This window comes from Stegostoma tigrinum, chromosome 1 (assembly GCF_030684315.1).
Source record: "Stegostoma tigrinum isolate sSteTig4 chromosome 1, sSteTig4.hap1, whole genome shotgun sequence".
Lineage (NCBI taxonomy): Eukaryota > Metazoa > Chordata > Chondrichthyes > Orectolobiformes > Stegostomatidae > Stegostoma > Stegostoma tigrinum.
In genome coordinates this window covers 147,213,878-147,232,208 of record NC_081354.1, presented here as the reverse complement: position 1 = coordinate 147,232,208, position 18,331 = coordinate 147,213,878, and the positions used below count along the sequence as shown (strand labels likewise).

The following is an 18,331-nucleotide window of genomic DNA, read 5'->3' as shown; positions in this document are numbered from 1 at the left end:
AAAAAATTGGCACCATTGCCAATGTCCTATCAAAAGTGGCTTAACAGCCAGTCAATGATCTCCTTCCACTATCACTTAGATTTCTCCCCCAAGATGGAGGCTGGTGCCAAGTGTCCAAGGCACAATGTGAAACCTGACAGTATTATTGCCAGACTAGGATGTGACTACCAGATAACAAGGTGTAGAGCTTGATGAACACAGCAGGCCAAGCAGCATCTTAGGAACAGAAAAGCTGACGTTTCGTGCCTGGACCCTTCTCCTGCTCAGCTAAGCTGTGGCCATGAAGATCTGTCCCCTCCCCACCCACCTCCTGCATTTCCTATGCTCTCTCCCAACTTTGTTAATCCAACTGCACCTCCCCCACAACTACAATATAACTCAGCTCCAAACTAACCTGCAGGTAAATGGACCGAATGCTACCACCATCCATTAGTTTTCCATTAGTTCCCTACTGTGATTTCAACAAATCTGACCTTTCTGAGCAGCAAATGAATTTTAATTTCAAAATGAATATGAATGAGAATTATCACTTGCATTTTACAGTGAATAATGCAGTAAAATGCAGTGAACCCTTACTGCTTCAGGATGACTTGTGTTATGATAGTAGCTCTCTTTACAGATTGTAGTTTAGTAAGCACGTTGCACTAGTGTTCCAAAAGGCACGACTTCTAAAATTAGGTTGAAGGTTTGATTTGAAGGAAGAGTGGTATGAAGTTTAACGTAAAGCTTACTATGTTTTGTTCTGATAATGTTTGGTATTCATGATGTGTGCAATAGATTCAAAGATGTTACAGTCCCAGAATTACACCAAAGACGCACTGAAGAGAATGAAAATGAGGCAATATGAATTATTTTCCAGAGAGTATTTGCACCTAATCTTTTTCTTTACATTTCCTTCCAGATATATGAAGTACTTATATCCATATGAATGTGAAAAGCGAGGGCTGAGCTCACCTGGAGAGTTGCAGGCAGCTATTGATAGCAACAGACGAGAGGGCCGAAGGCAGAGTTATGGATCTACGTTGTTTAATTATTCCCCCGTGGGGACACCAACTATCTTGTCTTCTCCAAAGATACAGATGCCTACTATAGCTATATCCACTCATAATGGCAGCCATATTAGCCATGGATTTTCGATAAAGAAAGGTACTGTGTTTGGACTTTTATATAGTAAAACACTGAATTAACGGAATACAGTCTTCAAAAGGCACAAGTCCGCACAATTGGCATGGAACTTTATTTCTATATAGAGACGGGGAGAAATATCCCAGGCACTCAAATTCTTTGGTGCTTTGAGTTAAATATTTAAGTTGTATTTAATTATTCACAGTTGATATGCTGAAGTTTGCACCATAGGCTTCTTTGCCCAAGAGTTTAGTTTATTAATGAGGAGAAATCAAGGTTGAGAATGTACATTCACATGAAGCCTGTGTACAATTATGAGACTAAAATTAATCCTTGAAGTGAGCGTGTAAGGAGCAGCATTTCCTTTCACTGTGGTGTTGACTATTTTGGTTATCTTCCCTCATTCTTGTATGTATGTAAAGAAAGCTTACGAAGTATGGGCTGAGGTTTTAAACCATGGTATGCTTCATCAGCATGTGTCACTGATATCTGTCAATAATAAGTGCATTTATCATCTATTTTGCAACATGGGAAATAATGGATATTGAGGAGAGAGTTGTAACATAATCAAGAAATTTAGATCCATAAACAGTAAATATAGGAAGATCTAATGCAACAACAGGACATTCAGATTACGCCAGTGATATATTGTTTTATGGTTGAAGGGAATACTGCTGATGATGGTCAATGTTCTGGGCCATCACTCCAAGGTGGATTAAGGATTTCCTGAAGTCCCGAGAAATCCCATTCAACCTGCAGGAACCCTGTCCCTCCTCAGCCACAATCTATTTAAACATGAACGTATGGTAAATGGATGAAGAAATGTGCAATCAATTGTTTACACACTGCCTTAATAATAGGGAAAATCACATCGCAGTAATTGACTTAAGCAAACTTGATTAATTTTGTCAAACAAGACATGTTTACCCAGTGTTCCTACCAGCTGGAACCTGAGGGAACAAAAGTTGTAAATGAGAGTAATATTCAGTATCTGACTGTTGATCCTTTGTGGGTGCTGTGCTGAATGATGCTATCAAATAGTTCTAGGTATGAAAAATTTCAGAGAGATGGAGGTCAGAGATGTTTAGGGGAGGATAAGTAGAGATGATCAAAATTATGTGTTTTTGATTGAGTTGATGAATTGAGTAGATAACCAGGCAATCTGGGAACAAACGAAAATAGTTTTTCAAGACAGTGAGTAGTTACTGTCTGGAATACACTGATTGAAAAGCAATGGAAGCAGATTCAATTGTAACCTTTAAGATAAAGTTGGCTGCGCAATTGAGAGGAAAGAAATTGCATGGTTATGAGGAAAACTACTAGGGTGTAGGTCTCATTGGGCAGCATTTTCAAGGATCTGATTTCGACTCAATGGGAAGAGAATTGTCTCATTCACTGCTATATCACTCCATGATTATAAGTAAAGAAATCTGAACGGTGATTCAACCAATTACAAGATTTCATTATTAAATTATTGAAACAAGGGCACAGTGTTGATTTTTATAAATGCATAAAACGAAATTATGAAATGTGTATACCTGGTAGCCTGTTAAGCAGGAAACATATTTATGTCATAAGTGCTAATGCAATTTTGTTTTCAATGTTATACTGGGATAATATCAAGAATTGATTTGCTCCATTTGTCACGTAATGCCCACTCTTTTGAATTTCCAATCCAAGTACCAGTCCTTAAGGCCTAAGCTTCTTCGTAGCAAAGGAAAATCAATGAAATTGCATTGTAGCCACCTCTGTTCTGACTGTGCCCTATTCACAAAGATCACTGATTCATTCTGAATTTATAGAATTGGCAGCTGATCAGTGCACAGGAAGCTCTTGTCCTTTAATGTTGGAAATACTCAGTTATTAATGTTTAAGGATTGAGTTTGTGGGTAATTTATTGCAGCAACATACTCTGGTTCCTTTACGAATCATTTCACACCTGTTCATACATCATGAAGCCTATTCCACTTGTCCCTCCTTACCTTTGGCAACAGCATAAAAACTGCCATTTTCCAGCCCACTGCAATTCTGAAGAAAGGCTATTGGGCTCCAAATACTAACTCTGTTTCTCTCATCAGAGAAGTTGCCTCATCTGCTGAGTTTTTTGAGGATTTCATGACTTTAGTTCAAATCTCCAATATCCACAGTATTTTGCTTTAATTTTTTTTGTTACATTTTTGCTTAACTTATCTGTAGGAATGAGACAGTTTATTTTTAAAGTTAAATTTCAGCACCAGAGAGGTTGTTTGGAGTAATGCAGAATGCATCTATTAATGCTGATTGGCAGTTAGCAGTCACTTGAATTTAAGTGGCAGGTGAGTCATTTTTGAAAAGCTTTGAAAGGACGTGAGCATCTCAGTCAGCCCCTTTTGCATTTTCACATTTAACTGCACATGGGCAGTCCCTAAGAAATGCCGGCCATTTTACACAGGACCATTTGAATGTACTTTGGCCCACCTTGCATTTAGCAGCAAAGTATAGCCCTTGATCTTGACATGTTCTTCGAAAGATAAAATGAAGTACCATCTCTTTCAGAAATAATAGGCAGCTCCTCCTAATAACCACCAAAAGCAGAGCAGCAGCTGCAAGGATGTTGAAGATATCATTTTTAATAAGCAGTGACTCTTGTGAGAAAAAGTGTGGGCAATTTGGTTTTAATACATGGTCAAACAGGACAAAAGAATCTCTGATCATTGCCACAATTAATCTAAAAGTGCTTTTTTATTGTATTTTTCTCGCATAAACAATTGGGGCATAAAAATAATGGATATACTAGAATGTTTTATATGAAGGTAAAACCCAGAGAGATTCAATTGGTCAACTGGGATATTTCTTGTAGAATTTCTGAGTAGCTCTGGAACACCCTTAAATTGCTGCTGAGGCACAAGGCAAAAAATCACCAATGACTTCACCTCTGGAATGAGAATTCATTTCTGCATCAGGAAAGGTGCCACTTAATGACTTACCCACCTCAACCTCTGAGGTCCACCAGAATTGTGTACTTCACATTATTTTCAATAGACATTGATGCCCCAAAAGGTACTTTGTTTTTCCCTTTAAAGTATACTTTCCACAATGCAGTGCAGAATAGATTACCTGTACTGTCAACTTGGGATTCTTTGGAGGCTATGAGCTAAAGGATACAGGAAGGTGAGTTATGAAAATATAAAAGCCTCTGAACAAAGGATTTTAATTTCAGATGTATTATTTAAACCTAGTAGTGATTTTCACAGATAATCGTAAGGATTATTTTTATTTTTGTAATCCATCGAAATCTGACTCTTGTAAACCTTATGACTCGACCAATGTGTGGCAGTAATGTAAGTTGTGGCCTGATTATGCATTTGGTGGAATTCTTTGCAGCAGTCTTTGGGTCATGGATTGTTTCCTTGTTTATTTCTGTTCTAGAAGAATCAATGCCATCAACAGCTGGACACAACCGAATAGCAATCCCACTCAGTATCGCTGGCCATCACATGACCACAGTTCAGGCTGTTGCAGCCCAGGCAGCCACTGCACAAATAGCAGCAGCTCAGGCCGCGGCCCTGGACCAGCTGCGTGAGAAACTGGATTCTGGGGAGCCTCCGGAGAAAAAGCTTTCAGTTGTAGCAGAAGAGCAGCAACGACTTATGCAACAAGCACTGCAGCAGAACCTGTTGGCCATGGCGTCACAGGTCCCTATGAACATTAAAATCAATAGCAGAGGTAAGGCGAGGAGGTGAAATTCATGTGAAGGTGCTAGATTCTGTCTCAGGTTTCTCATTCATACTCTGCCTTGTTGCACATCATCACGATAAGCATACATTCTCCTTGTTCACTTGTAATCTTAAATTGTCTACGACTAACATGCTTTCCTTTCTTTACTTATTTGCTAGAATACCTGTTTCCTTGTCATCTCCATTTTGTTGCAATAGTAACGGACTTATGTGTATATTTTGTTGTGTTGAAACCTAAACCCATCTCATTGTCTCCGAACTTAATTAATTCTTTTCCCTCTTGTCAATGTATGGCTCTCCTGACCTCCTTCCATCTGTCTTACAGGATTTTGAAATTTAATTCCAGTTAGCTTCTGCTTGAATTAGTCTTGTTTTTCTGCATTTACTGTCTTCTTCCCTGTGGACATGAACATTTGTCTAAAGTTTTTTCAAGAAGTAATAATTATATGTCTTCTGACTAAGTGTAAAGATATTCTACATAGTTGTACATTTGAGATAACATGCTGTGTAATTTGCTCAAATAATCAGATAATAATGTTTACCTTGCATGGAAAAATCCTAGCAGATTATGCTAAAAGTCATTTTATTTCTGTTTCATGATGTGATGTTTAAAGTACTTTTGACAGCATATCATATGGTCCCCACCTTTCGTACTTTCCTATGAAAGCCTGCCGTTTTTATTAAATTCTTTTCACTCCCCCGAAAGTTGAGATAGGCCTGTGCTGTAGAATAAACTATCCGCCCACATTTCATATTCAAGTGTCAAGATTGGGAGTGCACTGGCAAGTTATATCCTCGGCAAGGTCTGAGTCAAATCTTCAGCAGTCTGCCGTGGTGGCGTCTTAACCGCATAGAGCATCAACTACTGCAAGACATTATCCAGATGTCTATGATGAGAACACAGACTCATATTTCCAATTTTTACCATGTCCTATGATTGGACTGTTGAAAGGCTTATGAAACTACTGCTGAAGTTCCACATTTCCAATTGGAGAAAATATAAGGATGTGTTGTGCAATGACATTCTATTTGTGATCATAATAGAAAAGTTCCCACACTTTTAATGGCAGTTGTGTTGCGTAGCATTTCAGTTTTGAGGACTCCTTGTATTTTGTGTCGATGAAATGAGGATAAGAAGCTCCATATGTGAGTAGTCTAGTGACCAAATGATGGTTATACTCTTCGGCTGCAGTAAACAGAACCTTTTTGGAGTCACCCTAGCTCCAAGATGGCTTGCCTGGCAAAAGAAAGTTCAGTTCTCTGCAATAGGTTTGGTCATCTGACCTGGCAAAGACGAATGCACACTTGTTGTGATCCCAGCTGATGTGAATACCACACAAGTCAGAGTTGAAAGAGGAATGAACAGAAATGGCAGTGTGCAAAAACATTAAATCTCCAAAGAGATGATTACAAAAAGACAGGACATGTACTGACAAGAAGTAAAGAGCATGTAGCAACAAAATTGATGTTCCTGAGATAATTAAAGTGACCAGACTTTAAAAGAAACTTTTAAAAATGTGACACATAAGGGAGTAGACTGAGCTGTGTTGTTTTTAAAGGGAATTGCACGGAGCCGAGAAGTGGAATGGGTACTTCTGTGCTGTATCATTTTATAATTCTGTGATTCGATGAAATAATATCAAGGGCAGAATCGAAACTATAGATGGAAGTGGGAAAACTTGGAAAAGATGCAGAAACGTAGGAAAAAGCCCTGCAGTTATAAAAAAAACAAATCAATAAAGATTTTATATAGATGTAAACCTGTAAAAAGTTAAGGAAAGTTTTAAATGGGTTAGAAATGAAAAAAAAAACTCATGCTGAATGAAGGCTGCAATGCAGAATGAGTACTTTACATCACTTCCTACACAAGAGAGCAATATTGAAAGGCAATAAAAAAGGTTACAGGATTGGCTAGAATAGCACTGAAGGCTAGCACTGAAAGAAGTTGTTGAATGTGGAGTGCAAAAGGGCACTAAGTCCTGATGATACATAATGCACAATATCAGAGGTAATCAGTAGGCATCAAGTGGTGGTGGTGTAGAAGGCTTGAACAGGGACCTTCCCTGTCTGAACTTAATTCTGGTGGAGATGACAAAACAGTGGAGGTTAGGGTATGCTACCCCTCTGTATGATTAAGTGCCTTTTTGCCTCCAGGAGAACATGATGTCATGTTATGGATTAGCTTATTGTCAGTAATTTTCAATGTTTTAAATACAGCAAGTGCCAGATGATTTTAGCTTTCAATTTGCTACCATTTCTGCTCCCTTTTCATTATGTTTCTTTTAAAGCCAGTGTTTGTTTTGCAACACATAATGGTTTTGATCCAAGGGTTCACTAGGGAAGCTTGCAACCTGTATGTTATTTTAATGGCTGATTTTTGCATCATGTAACTGTCACCTTCCTGAGGCTCATCATGGCGCCTTCACTGCCTTCAACCTTTAGCCTACTCTTCCTGGCTTCTGTTTTAATTGCATAAGATTGAATGAGTGATGTTTTCTGTTTGTAATTGAAAACATCCTGTGCAGAAGTTGGTACCGTAAGCTACATTTCCACCTCTGAGCTTACCCTCTGGATGTTGCACCTTTTGATGGCATGCAGCCTGTCATATGGAAGGAAAACATTTTTGATGCATACTGTGGTGTATAATGCAGAGAAAATTTGCAGAACTTGAAGGCACAGAAGGATCATGGTTTACTGGTACGTGAATCACAAAATGTTAGTTTGCAGGTACATTAGGTGAATAGGAAGAAAAACATGGAATGTTTATATTCATTGCAAGAGGAATAGAATATGTTTTGGGAAATTTTACTGCAGCTATGTGGGGAGATAACATCTGGAGTACTGTTTATTGAAGAAAATACAGATAAAATTGCATTACAAGCGGTTCAGAGTAGGCTCACTAGACTCACTCCTTGGAAGAAAGTGTTTATTTTAGGCAGAAAGATTGAACAGGTTGGACCTTTATCCATTGGAGTGTAGAATGAGATGATTTGATTAAACCACGTAAGATCCTGAGGGGCCTTGACAGAGTGGATTCGGAGAGGGAATTTCTCTTGTCATAGAAGCCAGGGATAAGGTGAACAGCTTCAAAATAAGAGCCTTTGAAGAAGGAGATGACAAAACGTTTTATTCTCTCAAAGCGTCATTATTATGTAGTACTGTTTCATAGGAAATAACAGAGGTGAGGTTGGGGTCGAGAGGCGGAAGGATTTGGTGTTCATTGGATATTCAATGCAGATTTAGATAAATTTTAACTGACAGGGAATCTAGTGTAGCAAGCAAGGAAGTGGAGTTGAGACCACAACTGGGTCAGCCATTTCAAAAGACTTGAAAGGCCATATCGTCTTTTCCTGTTCCTAAGACCCATGATCCTATGCACTCACTGGATGGGTATTGAAGAAGATTCAGGAATAATTTTAAGAGAATTGACAGCAATCTGAAGGGAGGAAAGAAGCTGTGGTATCTGTGTAATTGGATAACTCTTTCAAGAAATAAACAACCAACTAAATGATCCTTTGAGTTTTAAAATCCTGTGATACTGGCTGTACTTGGTCCAGATAAGAACTAAGAACACAGAAAATTACAGCACAGGAACAGGCCTTTTGGCCCTCCAAGCCTGCACCGATTGAGATCCTCTGTCTAAATCTAACCTGCCATCTATTTTCTAAGGGTCTGTGTCCATTTGCTCCCTGCCCATCCATGTGCCTGTCCAGATACATCTTAAAAGACACTAACGTGTCTATGTCTACCACCTCCGCTGACAACGCGTTCCAGGCACCCACCACCCTCTGTGTAAAGAACTTTCCACGCATATCTCCCTTAAACTTTCCTCCTCTCACTTTGAACTCATGACCCCTTGCAATTGAGTCCCCCACTCTGGGAAAAAGCTACTTGCTATCCACCCTGTCTATACCCCTCATGATTTTGTAGATCTCAATCAGGTCCCCACTCAATCTCCATCTTTCTAATGAAAATAATCCTAATCTACTCAACCTCTCTTCATAGCTAGCACCCTGCATAACAGGCAACATCCTGGTGAACCTCCTCTGCACCCTCTCCAAAGCATCCACATCCTTTAGGTAATGTGGCGACCAGAAAATAAGCAACACACCAGAAGTACAAATACTGCTTTGTATTCAATAGCTTGCTCAGTGAAAGAGAACTTGAATACTGCTTTAAAACAAAATCACTTTTGTTGAAGTTTTTCATCTGGTACTCAAGAATTCACAAGAATACCAATGTCAAGGTTAAAATAACTCTACATCGGCCAGCATGTCGTCATCAAGTCATCCTTTATTTACACATGCATAGAACTTGACACTGGTGTGGCTTCCTTAGAGGCAGATCTTGGAGTGAACAGAACTTCTGAAGCTTCTGTTCTAATCTGTCAGCCAGGGCTCTCTGATTGGACCAGATTACTAGCCCCAATGAGAGAACTCATATTCTATGAGCCCACCTTCTTATAATCACTACAAGTGGTAACAGTATATTTGTACTATATGAGATGAGCATGGTGATTGGTTGGTGAGTGGACTTTGATTTGTAGAAGTGTTGCCTTGGAGAATGCACCAGTTAGATGATTATTGACAATTAATGTTTAAAACTAAACCTGATGACTGAACTTTGATCGGTCAAGGACCACTTTCTCTCACCTTATGCCCATCATCACAGATATCCTTTTGGTTCACAGAATATTTTACAACTAATCTAGAGATGACCTTTTTATTACAAAATCGGGATGAAAGCTAAAACCTCATAATGTAGGACATATCAAAGTGTAAAAGAGGAGGAAGAACTAAAGAGAAGTGGTTAGATGTCAATTACTCCCCATACTTTGTTTTTAAAAACTTACAGAATCTAGTTAGAGAGAAAAACTGGAGATGATAAAGAACTTTATTAATTGGGCCCAATTTTATCTTAATTAAAAACAGCTCCAGACATGTAAGGAAGGGGAAGAGAAACATTTAGACTATTTGTTAAGAGAAACTTAGTAATCAAATATCACAGAGCGATCGGGTCCCAGGAGTCAGCTTATCATCTCTAGTTTACTCTCTCGGCTATCTTACTTTTTGACACTCATATTGGTATTTTCTTCTTCTTGCTTTCCCCAGCAGATGACAGACAAGAAACTGCATTGAACCTGTCTACAAATGGCATTAGCAGCATCAACATGTCAATAGAAATAAATGGAGTTGTCTACACAGGTAAATAGAAGGCTGTTTTCCGATGTAATTGCAAGCGGGAAATCCAATAACTTATAGCAGTGCAGTGGCGTTAAGTTCTATACACAATTTGATGTCTTTACTATAAAATCCATTCTAATGAAGTGGCAGTCCAATGCAGTTAAAAAAGTTAAATATCTTGAAATTGCCCTTGTTGATTTGTGGTCGATCGTGCTCATTGTCTTAGATTGAGAAACAGACTGCTGATTCCAGACTGTATTGCTGAGCTGAGGGTTTATTTACCATTTTGTAGCAATGGTAGCTCAGAGTCTTCCTTGCCATGTTCAGTTGCCCTTTAACTTCCAGCCACTCCATAAGGAACAGATAGAAACATGGAATTAAATAAGATTGAATGGGGAAGTAGGGGGCTGGAATGGAAGTGTGGCTAGGACTGGAATAGTTATCAGGAATGTTGTACTAAATGTAGAAACGTACAGTACTAAAAAAGATCGACAGCTTAGAAACCTGTTGCAAACATTATCATCGATTCCCTTCAGTGTGGAAGCAGGCCATTCAGCCATGGAGTCTACACTTTGACTGCAAAGAGCAGCCCACCCAGACCTATCCCATTGCTGTAACACTGCATTTCCTGTGGCTAATTCAGCTCGTCTTCACATCCCTGGGCATTTTGGACAATTTAGAATGGCCAGTCCAGCTAACCTCACATCTTTGGACTGTGGGAGGAAACCAGAGCACACCCATGCAGACACAGGGTGAATGTGCAAACTCCACACAGGCAGTCATCCAAAAGTGGAATCGAACCTGGAGCTCAGGTGCTGAGCCATCGTGTTGTCATGACAAGTAACATGTGGAACTGTAGTAAAATATTCATCCATCTTTCATAGTTGGTGCAGCCTCTGTACTTTGAAGCCTCTCATTAATTGCCTGACATCATGCTTACCATAATCGGCTATCCATAGACCCTGTTTATATTTCCAATCATTCTACAGTGCGCAAAGGAATGCTGGTGCTTACCTCTTTTATGTTGCGGGAAGGATTCCAGCATCATAGGACAATGGGAGCAGGACCACGAAATTCAGCCCATTGAGGCGGCGCTGCCATTCTCGAATATTTAATTGGAGAGGGTTCAGAAAAGATTTACAAGGATGCTGCCGGGAATGGAGTGTTTACGTTTTAATAGTAGTCTAGATAGGCTGGGTGTTTTCTCATGAGAGTGTAGGAAATTGAGGAATGAACTTGTAGACGTTTATAAAATCATGAGGGCATGGATAAGGTAAATAACAAAGGTCTTGTCCCAGAGGTGAGGAAGTCCAAAACTGGTGGCATATTTTTGAAGCGAGAGGAGATTCTATGGTGCTGTGACTCTGATTTTGCTGTTAGTCAAGACTGTGTTTACCTCTGACTTAACAGTATTCAGTGAATCTATATCCACTGCTGTCTAAAGTCTCATGATCCTTTGAGGGAAAATATTTCTCTTCAACTCATCCTCAAATGGAAGGACCTTGATTTTTAAACTGTGCTTTCATAAACTGGGTTTTCCATCTGGGAACATGCCCTTTTAGCATCCACCTTGCTAAGTCCTCTCAGGATCCTAAGTAGGTGGGTAACATTGACAGTTGACCCAATCCACCATCTTCAGAAACAAATTTGCCCTTTGTGTCTAAATGCTGCTGATTGTCCTTCCTGGTGATCTTTTCTAAGGCACTACAGAGGCCTGCTTCTGTATTCCATATTGTACCGAAGAGATTGACCTGGGGTGCCGCCACCATAGCATTCTTGTGTGCTAATACCGAAAATTCAAAATAACATTCAGTACCTTCATAACTCAGATCTAAAACAGTATAGTGTTAGGGTAGTTTGACCTTAGTAGGATAATAGGTCAGCACAACATGGTGGGCCAAAGAACCTGTACTGTTCAATGTTCTAAAACTGAAATGCAGATGCAAAAGGTTGGAGAAACTCAATGAGTCAGGCAGCATCAAGTCCAGGAGGTTGACAGAGGAGAACATCAGAGGATGTTCTAATGAGGAGAGGTTGGCTTATGTCTACTCGTTGGCTAGCTTGTGCCTTTACACGTTAGAATTTAGAAATCTTAGAGACGACCTTATCATAGAGAAAGAACAGTTAACATTTCAGGTCGACAACTGAAGAAAGCTAACATTTTCATTATGTGAAAGGTTTAAGTAAATACAAAGGCAAACAAATTGGTGAGAGGAGAAGGAATGATAAGGAGAGTCTGTGATAGAATGGAAGTCAGGCAAGTAAGATTAAATGACAAAAGGGATGATTTTACAAAATAAAACAACATCTTAAACTGAAATTATTTGGCATGACAGCATCAAATCCTATACTGATCTCCCTGTTCAGAGCTGAAGGGAAATACACACAGGTAGATTTTGCATTTGTAAGAGAGTGCACACTTTTGCCCAAAAATAATATAATGACTGAAAAGAAGCTTGTTATATTCTTTGTGGCTCCAATATGGAAGTTCATTGAAAATTCACAGGCAAAGTGTGGCAGTTTTCTTCACATTTCGCTATGTTATTATCTCATTAATTTTGTCTTGTATTCTTTTTAGTCTTAGTTGTGTTGGTGCAGCAGGCCTTGTTACTCAATCATAAAATCCCTACAGTGCAGAAAGGGGCCATTTGGCCCATCAAGGCTACCCTCGAACGAGCATCCCACCCAGAGACAGCCCTCTAGCCTATCCCCATAACCCTGCATTTAGCACGGCTAATCCACCTAGCCTGCATATATTTGGACTGTGAGAGAAAACCAGAACATCCAATGGACAACCACACAGACACGATGAGCAGTCCTCGCAGACAGTCACCCAAGGCTGGAATCAAACCTGGCTCACTGCTGAGCCACCATGCCACCCTTAACCCAGGTTTCTCCATAATTAAAATAGAAAGTACTATAAATTGGAGGATTGTGCAATCAAAATGGATTCGTCAATATTTGCTCAAGATCAGATAACCATTATAAACATGGTCCCCAATTCACAAATATCTGACTTATGAATGCTCAGGCTTCTAAACAAACTCACACATGGGGATGTATTAATATTAATTTTAAAGAGTTGGCATGTGAATGTTTCCTCATACTTATAAATGGCTATGTTATTTGCCCTAAGACCATAAGATGATAAGAAATAGAAGCAGGAGTAAGCCATTTGGGCCCTGGAGCCTGCTCTGTCATTCAGTGGGATCATGGCTGATTTGACACTCCTCGTGTCTACTTTTCTGCCCTTTCCCCGCAACCCTTGATTCCTCTATGGATCAAGAATCTATCCAAAGTCTTAACTGTGCACAAGGATTCTGCCTCACTCTGTAGCAAGGAGTTCCAAAGACTCACCACCCTCTGAGAGAAAAAATTCTTCTAAATCTCAGTCTTAAATTGGTGTCACTTTATTCTGAGACTATACCGTCTGGTCCCAGACCCTCCCATGAAGGGAAACATCCTCTGAGCATTTACCCTGTCAAACCCCTTAAGAATCCTATGTGTTTCAATAAGATCATCTCACATTCTTCTGAACTCCAGTGAGTAGAGTCCCAACCTGTTTAGCCTCTGCTTTATAACACAATCCCTTCATACGAGGGATGATCCTGGCATTGTGTTCCAACTTGTGTACAAATTGATTTGTGAAAGTACTCAAGAACAGAATTCATTCACAACCCAGAGACTGTCTATATACCTTACAAAATCAAGTTGATAATGCAAGTGATACACTCAATAAACAGTGAATACAGTAAGAATTACATTGTTGTTCCTTGTAAATGTTAACAACTATTTATACAGGAGCATCTCATACCAGCACTTTGGCAAATGAGCTAATTTAATGTAATATAAACTTGCATGGACTTATAGAGTGTGTAAGGATTGATCTGTCAGCTCCTCAAACTTGTTTTTCCATTTTGTTATGTCAAGACCAATCTATACTTCAACAACATTCACCTGTCTTTGATCTATGTCTGTTTATGCCTTTGCAAACAAAAGTACATTCATTCCATCCTAGTAACCTAAACTGAACTGGCATCCACAGCCTTATGGAAATAGTGTTCTAGGCACCTACTGGCACATGTCTGAAAATTGTTTCACATTTAACTCTTAAATGGCCTGGTACTAATTTTAAAGATTGAATTCCCTTACATGTGAAATCCTGCTATCAGAGAAAGTGGAGTATTTGTATTTATCAAATCCTGATGTCATTTTAAAAACCTCCATTCGATTTTATCTGCCCCACTGACAACCATGATCCCATTTGTGAAGAATGATCTAGACCCGAAATGTCGGCTTTCCTGCTCCTCTGATGCTGCTTGGCCTGTTGTGTTCATCCAGCTCTACACCTTGTCATCTCATTATTCTTGCTGTGCTGCAATTTTAAAGATTCCTGCAAATGGGCATGTCTGTCCGTAAACAGACCCAGAGCCTCTTTATGCATGTACAGCATTTGACTGGAATTTTTGGGTACAGCGAGGTAGAGGAAATATCATGTGTGCATTGTCCATTTCTCCCAGCCAATGACTGGTTTCTCAATGGACAGTTGGAGGAAGTAGAATAAACAGTGGCTTTTTTGTTTCAGTTTTAAATACAAAATTGTACTATTTGAACTTCCAACCCACTCCAAGACCAACGTGTGTTCAATTAGAAATAGGAATAGGATATACCTATGTTTCTGAGATAATGGGAACTGCAGATGCTGGAGATTCCAAGATAATAAAATGTGAGGCTGGATGAACACAGCAGGCCAAGCAGCATCTCAGGAGCACAAAAGCTCCTGAGATGCTGCTTGGCCTGCTGTGTTCATCCAGCCTCACATTTTATTATACCTATGTTTCTGTTGAGAATAAGCTCACGTGTGTTTGTATGTGTGTTCGTATTAAATAGCGAATTCTAACCTTTACCTTTTCTCAGGGGTTCTCTTCGCACGAAGGCCAGCCATTCCTGCAATGTCTGGCAGCAACGGGAACAGCAGCAGCTCTCAGGGCATGCCTAGTCCGGCAATAGCAGCACAAGCCCAGCCTTCCTCTTCCTCATCTCACGTTCACACTCCAACCAGTTCTGCACCTTGAACCCTCATCAATACACAGGAGATCACACAAGACAGTCCCTGAAGACTCTGGTGTTTTTTTGAGTGTAATTTTTTTTGCAAGGAAAGTTTGCAATGAGAATATTAATAACTTTGCAGGAGAAGTGATGGGGAAAATAAACTCAATCATGCATGAGGGTCACATTTACTATATTGTACAGTTAATCACTGTTGGACTGGAATCCATTCAATTTTCGTGAAAGCAAAACAAAATCAGAGATTTTAACAGCGTAAATTTGTTGCTTTCTGTAAGTGGGTTGACACTTATATTTCTAAATGGACATCCACATAAACACAGACTCTTCAATGAAGATGGTGATGAGATTCAGGATGACCATTTTTAATTGGACGCACTTGTCCGTTTTATTGCGTACTGCAGAAGCGCTCAATTTTTGGAAAATTTATTAAATGTGGCCAAAATGAAGGGAGAAAAAGGAAAAAAAAATCGCTTGATCATATTTGCATCCTAATAATGTTTCATGATTGAGGGGGATTGATTATTTTGTTTCAATAATCAGTTGTTTTCAGGAAAAATATATAACATATACTGTAACTCAGCTTTTACCAAAGAGAGGAATAATTTATCAGGATATATGGCATCAATCACAGGGCTGAATTCAACAATCATATTAGTATAAAAGTAAATATAAAAGTGAAAATATTACACTATTGAAGCAAGGGAACAGTTTTTAAATGGTCTGATTAACACCATTATGTTTATGGTATTTGGTGTGAATGACACTAAATTACTGAAGGAAGTTTAATCTTCATAAGACCACAGAGAGAGAAAACAGCTTGAGGATTGTTCATATGGTACTGGATCTCGAAAGGAAATTGCCATATCAGGCAAGAATCTTGGGAATACATCTGGGGCCTGACCTTTTACAAAGCTACAACTATGTTACAGGGATCAATTCTGTCTTATCATCCATGTCCTGTTGTTCACAATGATGGCTGCACATCTGTCCCTGTGCAGCGATAATATGGAGATTTATGATTAAATGCACAAAGAGAAAGAAAAAGAAGCAGTGGGGCAGTTTTATCAATTAAGTGGCTTTATTGAATAGGGCCAGATGATCATGTTGACGGTGATGCACTGACCCGGGCTGTTGAATGGAGTCAAGGGGGAGGTGGAGGTGTGTCTGTACAAATTAATGCTGTCAGAATCCAACAGCTCATGGCAAAGGCTTGTCAAGTCTATAGAATTTAGTCTGAAAGAAGTAGCTTGCTGGTATATTGATTTCTTTTTCTTGACTTCAGATATACTCAAATGGCAACCTCTGCCTCTACCCCGTCCATTTGCTGTTCACAGATGCAGCCGAATACCTCGTGAATCTTCTAATTAACATTTAATGAGAAACAAAGAGATGCTCATAATATACCTCATAGAAGTCATTTTATTTAATTTGTATTTTTATTGTAAAGCCACTTGTGAAGCATTTATTTTCACCAGTCACTGTTTTTTTTTTAAATTTTGTAATGTTGTACCAAAGAAGGGAATATTCTATTGTACACCTACCTCATTATTCTGAATAGCAGATTGTCAACTCCCAGTCGCATCATTAGGATCTTTGCAGGGTGTTAGGAAGGGAACAAGTTGCCATTAGCTGGAATTCTAGCTTACTGTGAACCAGGTATAATGGTGGCTTCTTTTTTGCTGTGTACCAAAGATCAAACAATACATTTCACACTTTGTTGAGCAGTAGCACGTTGCTAGTAAATATTACTTGTGTCCATTATGTGTTGTTCACTTTGTTTAGGCTTTTTTGCAATGCTACACAGTAGGACCTTAGCTTCTAAAATGGCTTACTAGCTCTGTATGAATTTTATTTTTGTTTTCTTCTTGACTAATCCAGTGCATTAAAGTGAAAGCTGGATTGTGGTGCTCAGGGGTATCAATCGAAAAAAAAGACTTTCTTTGCCATTTGACTTCTCGTCCATTTAGAAAATGCTGCTTCTTTGGAGAATTCCTCTCTCCAATTTGATGCCCATGGAATATGCATAATTGGAATGTATACTCGACTAAAACAGTCAACGAGACAGTTTCTTAAAGTGTTCCACTCACTCTGGATTTTTACCAGTAATGTGTGTAATTGCTAATCATTTATTGTCAACAGCAGCACAATTTTTCTTACCAAATGGAAATTTTTCTATTTGCCCATAGGAACAATATTACTAGTCAATTAATATTAGGATTGTTTTACTACTAGGAAAATAAATAACAATTGGTCAAATCTACTGAATTACCCACATTTCTTTACCCCCACCCCAATTTTCTGAATGAATTTACATATGCGTCTGTAAGTAATAAAACTGTTCTCAGTAAATCCTGAAACCATCTTCTGGATTAGAATTTTAGAAAGGAAAGAGATGCTAAATAAACAAATACACTGTCAAGAGTATGTTTGTGTTAAAATGGTGTTTTGCTTTGGCATTGGAGTTATTCTTTGTAAACCGGTCAGAAATTAAACTGTAAATTGAAAGTCTATTTGAATGTGTGTGTGTGAATTTCTGCAAGCAGTTAGCATTTTACACACGAATAGATCTGCTTTAGTCAGTTATTCAATAGATAAAAGGGCAAAGATACTTTAACTTAAATAAATGCAGACTTAACTTAAGGAATTGTCTACAAAACAACATTCTGCAGAAGTTGGAAATCTGAAGTAAAAATTGAAAATGCCAGAAATACTCAATAGCCTAGAAATCTTCTGTGGAAAGAGAAACAGAGTTAAAATTTCAAAGCAATGACCCTTCACCAGAACAGGGGAATGATATAAGGCTTCGCAGAAGCAAAGTGGGCTTGTGGGAAGCAAGATCAAAGGGAAGTGATAATGGGAACTGCAGATGCTGGAGAATCCAAGATAATAAAATGTGAGGCTGGATGAACACAGCAGGCCCAGCAGCATCTCAGGAGCACAAAAGCTGACATTTCGGGCCTAGACCCTTCATCAGAGAGAGGGATGGGGTGAGGCCCGAAATGTCAGCTTTTGTGCTCCTGAGATGCTGCTGGGCCTGCTGTGTTCATCCAGCCTCACATTTTATTATCTAAGATCAAAGGGAAGATTGCTGATAGTGTAGAAGGAAAGATGATTAACTGTCAACAGTTTTCATGGTCCAAAAGACGAAACAAGTGATAATGAGTATAATAAAGAACTGGAGATGTGTTTATATGAGGTGTGAATAGAACCCTTGAATGCAACATTTAGAAATAGGAA

The 18,331-nt window shown here is 39.0% G+C and overlaps 1 protein-coding gene across 5 annotated transcripts in view; it reads left to right on the top strand.

Annotated features, from left to right (window-relative positions):
• The window catches only part of LOC125462998 (AT-rich interactive domain-containing protein 3A-like), a 465,714-nt gene extending 448,110 nt beyond the window's left edge, over positions 1–17,604 (top strand). For 4 of the 5 annotated variants that reach the window (XM_048553629.2, XM_059649219.1, XM_048553800.2 and 1 more), the window contains exons 5-8: positions 902–1,146; positions 4,534–4,830; positions 9,953–10,045; positions 14,942–17,604. In XM_048553629.2, the coding sequence (XP_048409586.2) occupies positions 902–1,146; positions 4,534–4,830; positions 9,953–10,045; positions 14,942–15,099 (793 nt within the window). In that variant the 3' untranslated portion in view covers positions 15,100–17,604. The remainder of the gene's footprint in view (positions 1–901; positions 1,147–4,533; positions 4,831–9,952; positions 10,046–14,941) is intronic. The other variant, XM_048553714.2, reaches the window with a different exon arrangement.
• The last annotated feature ends 727 nt before the right edge of the window (positions 17,605–18,331 follow it).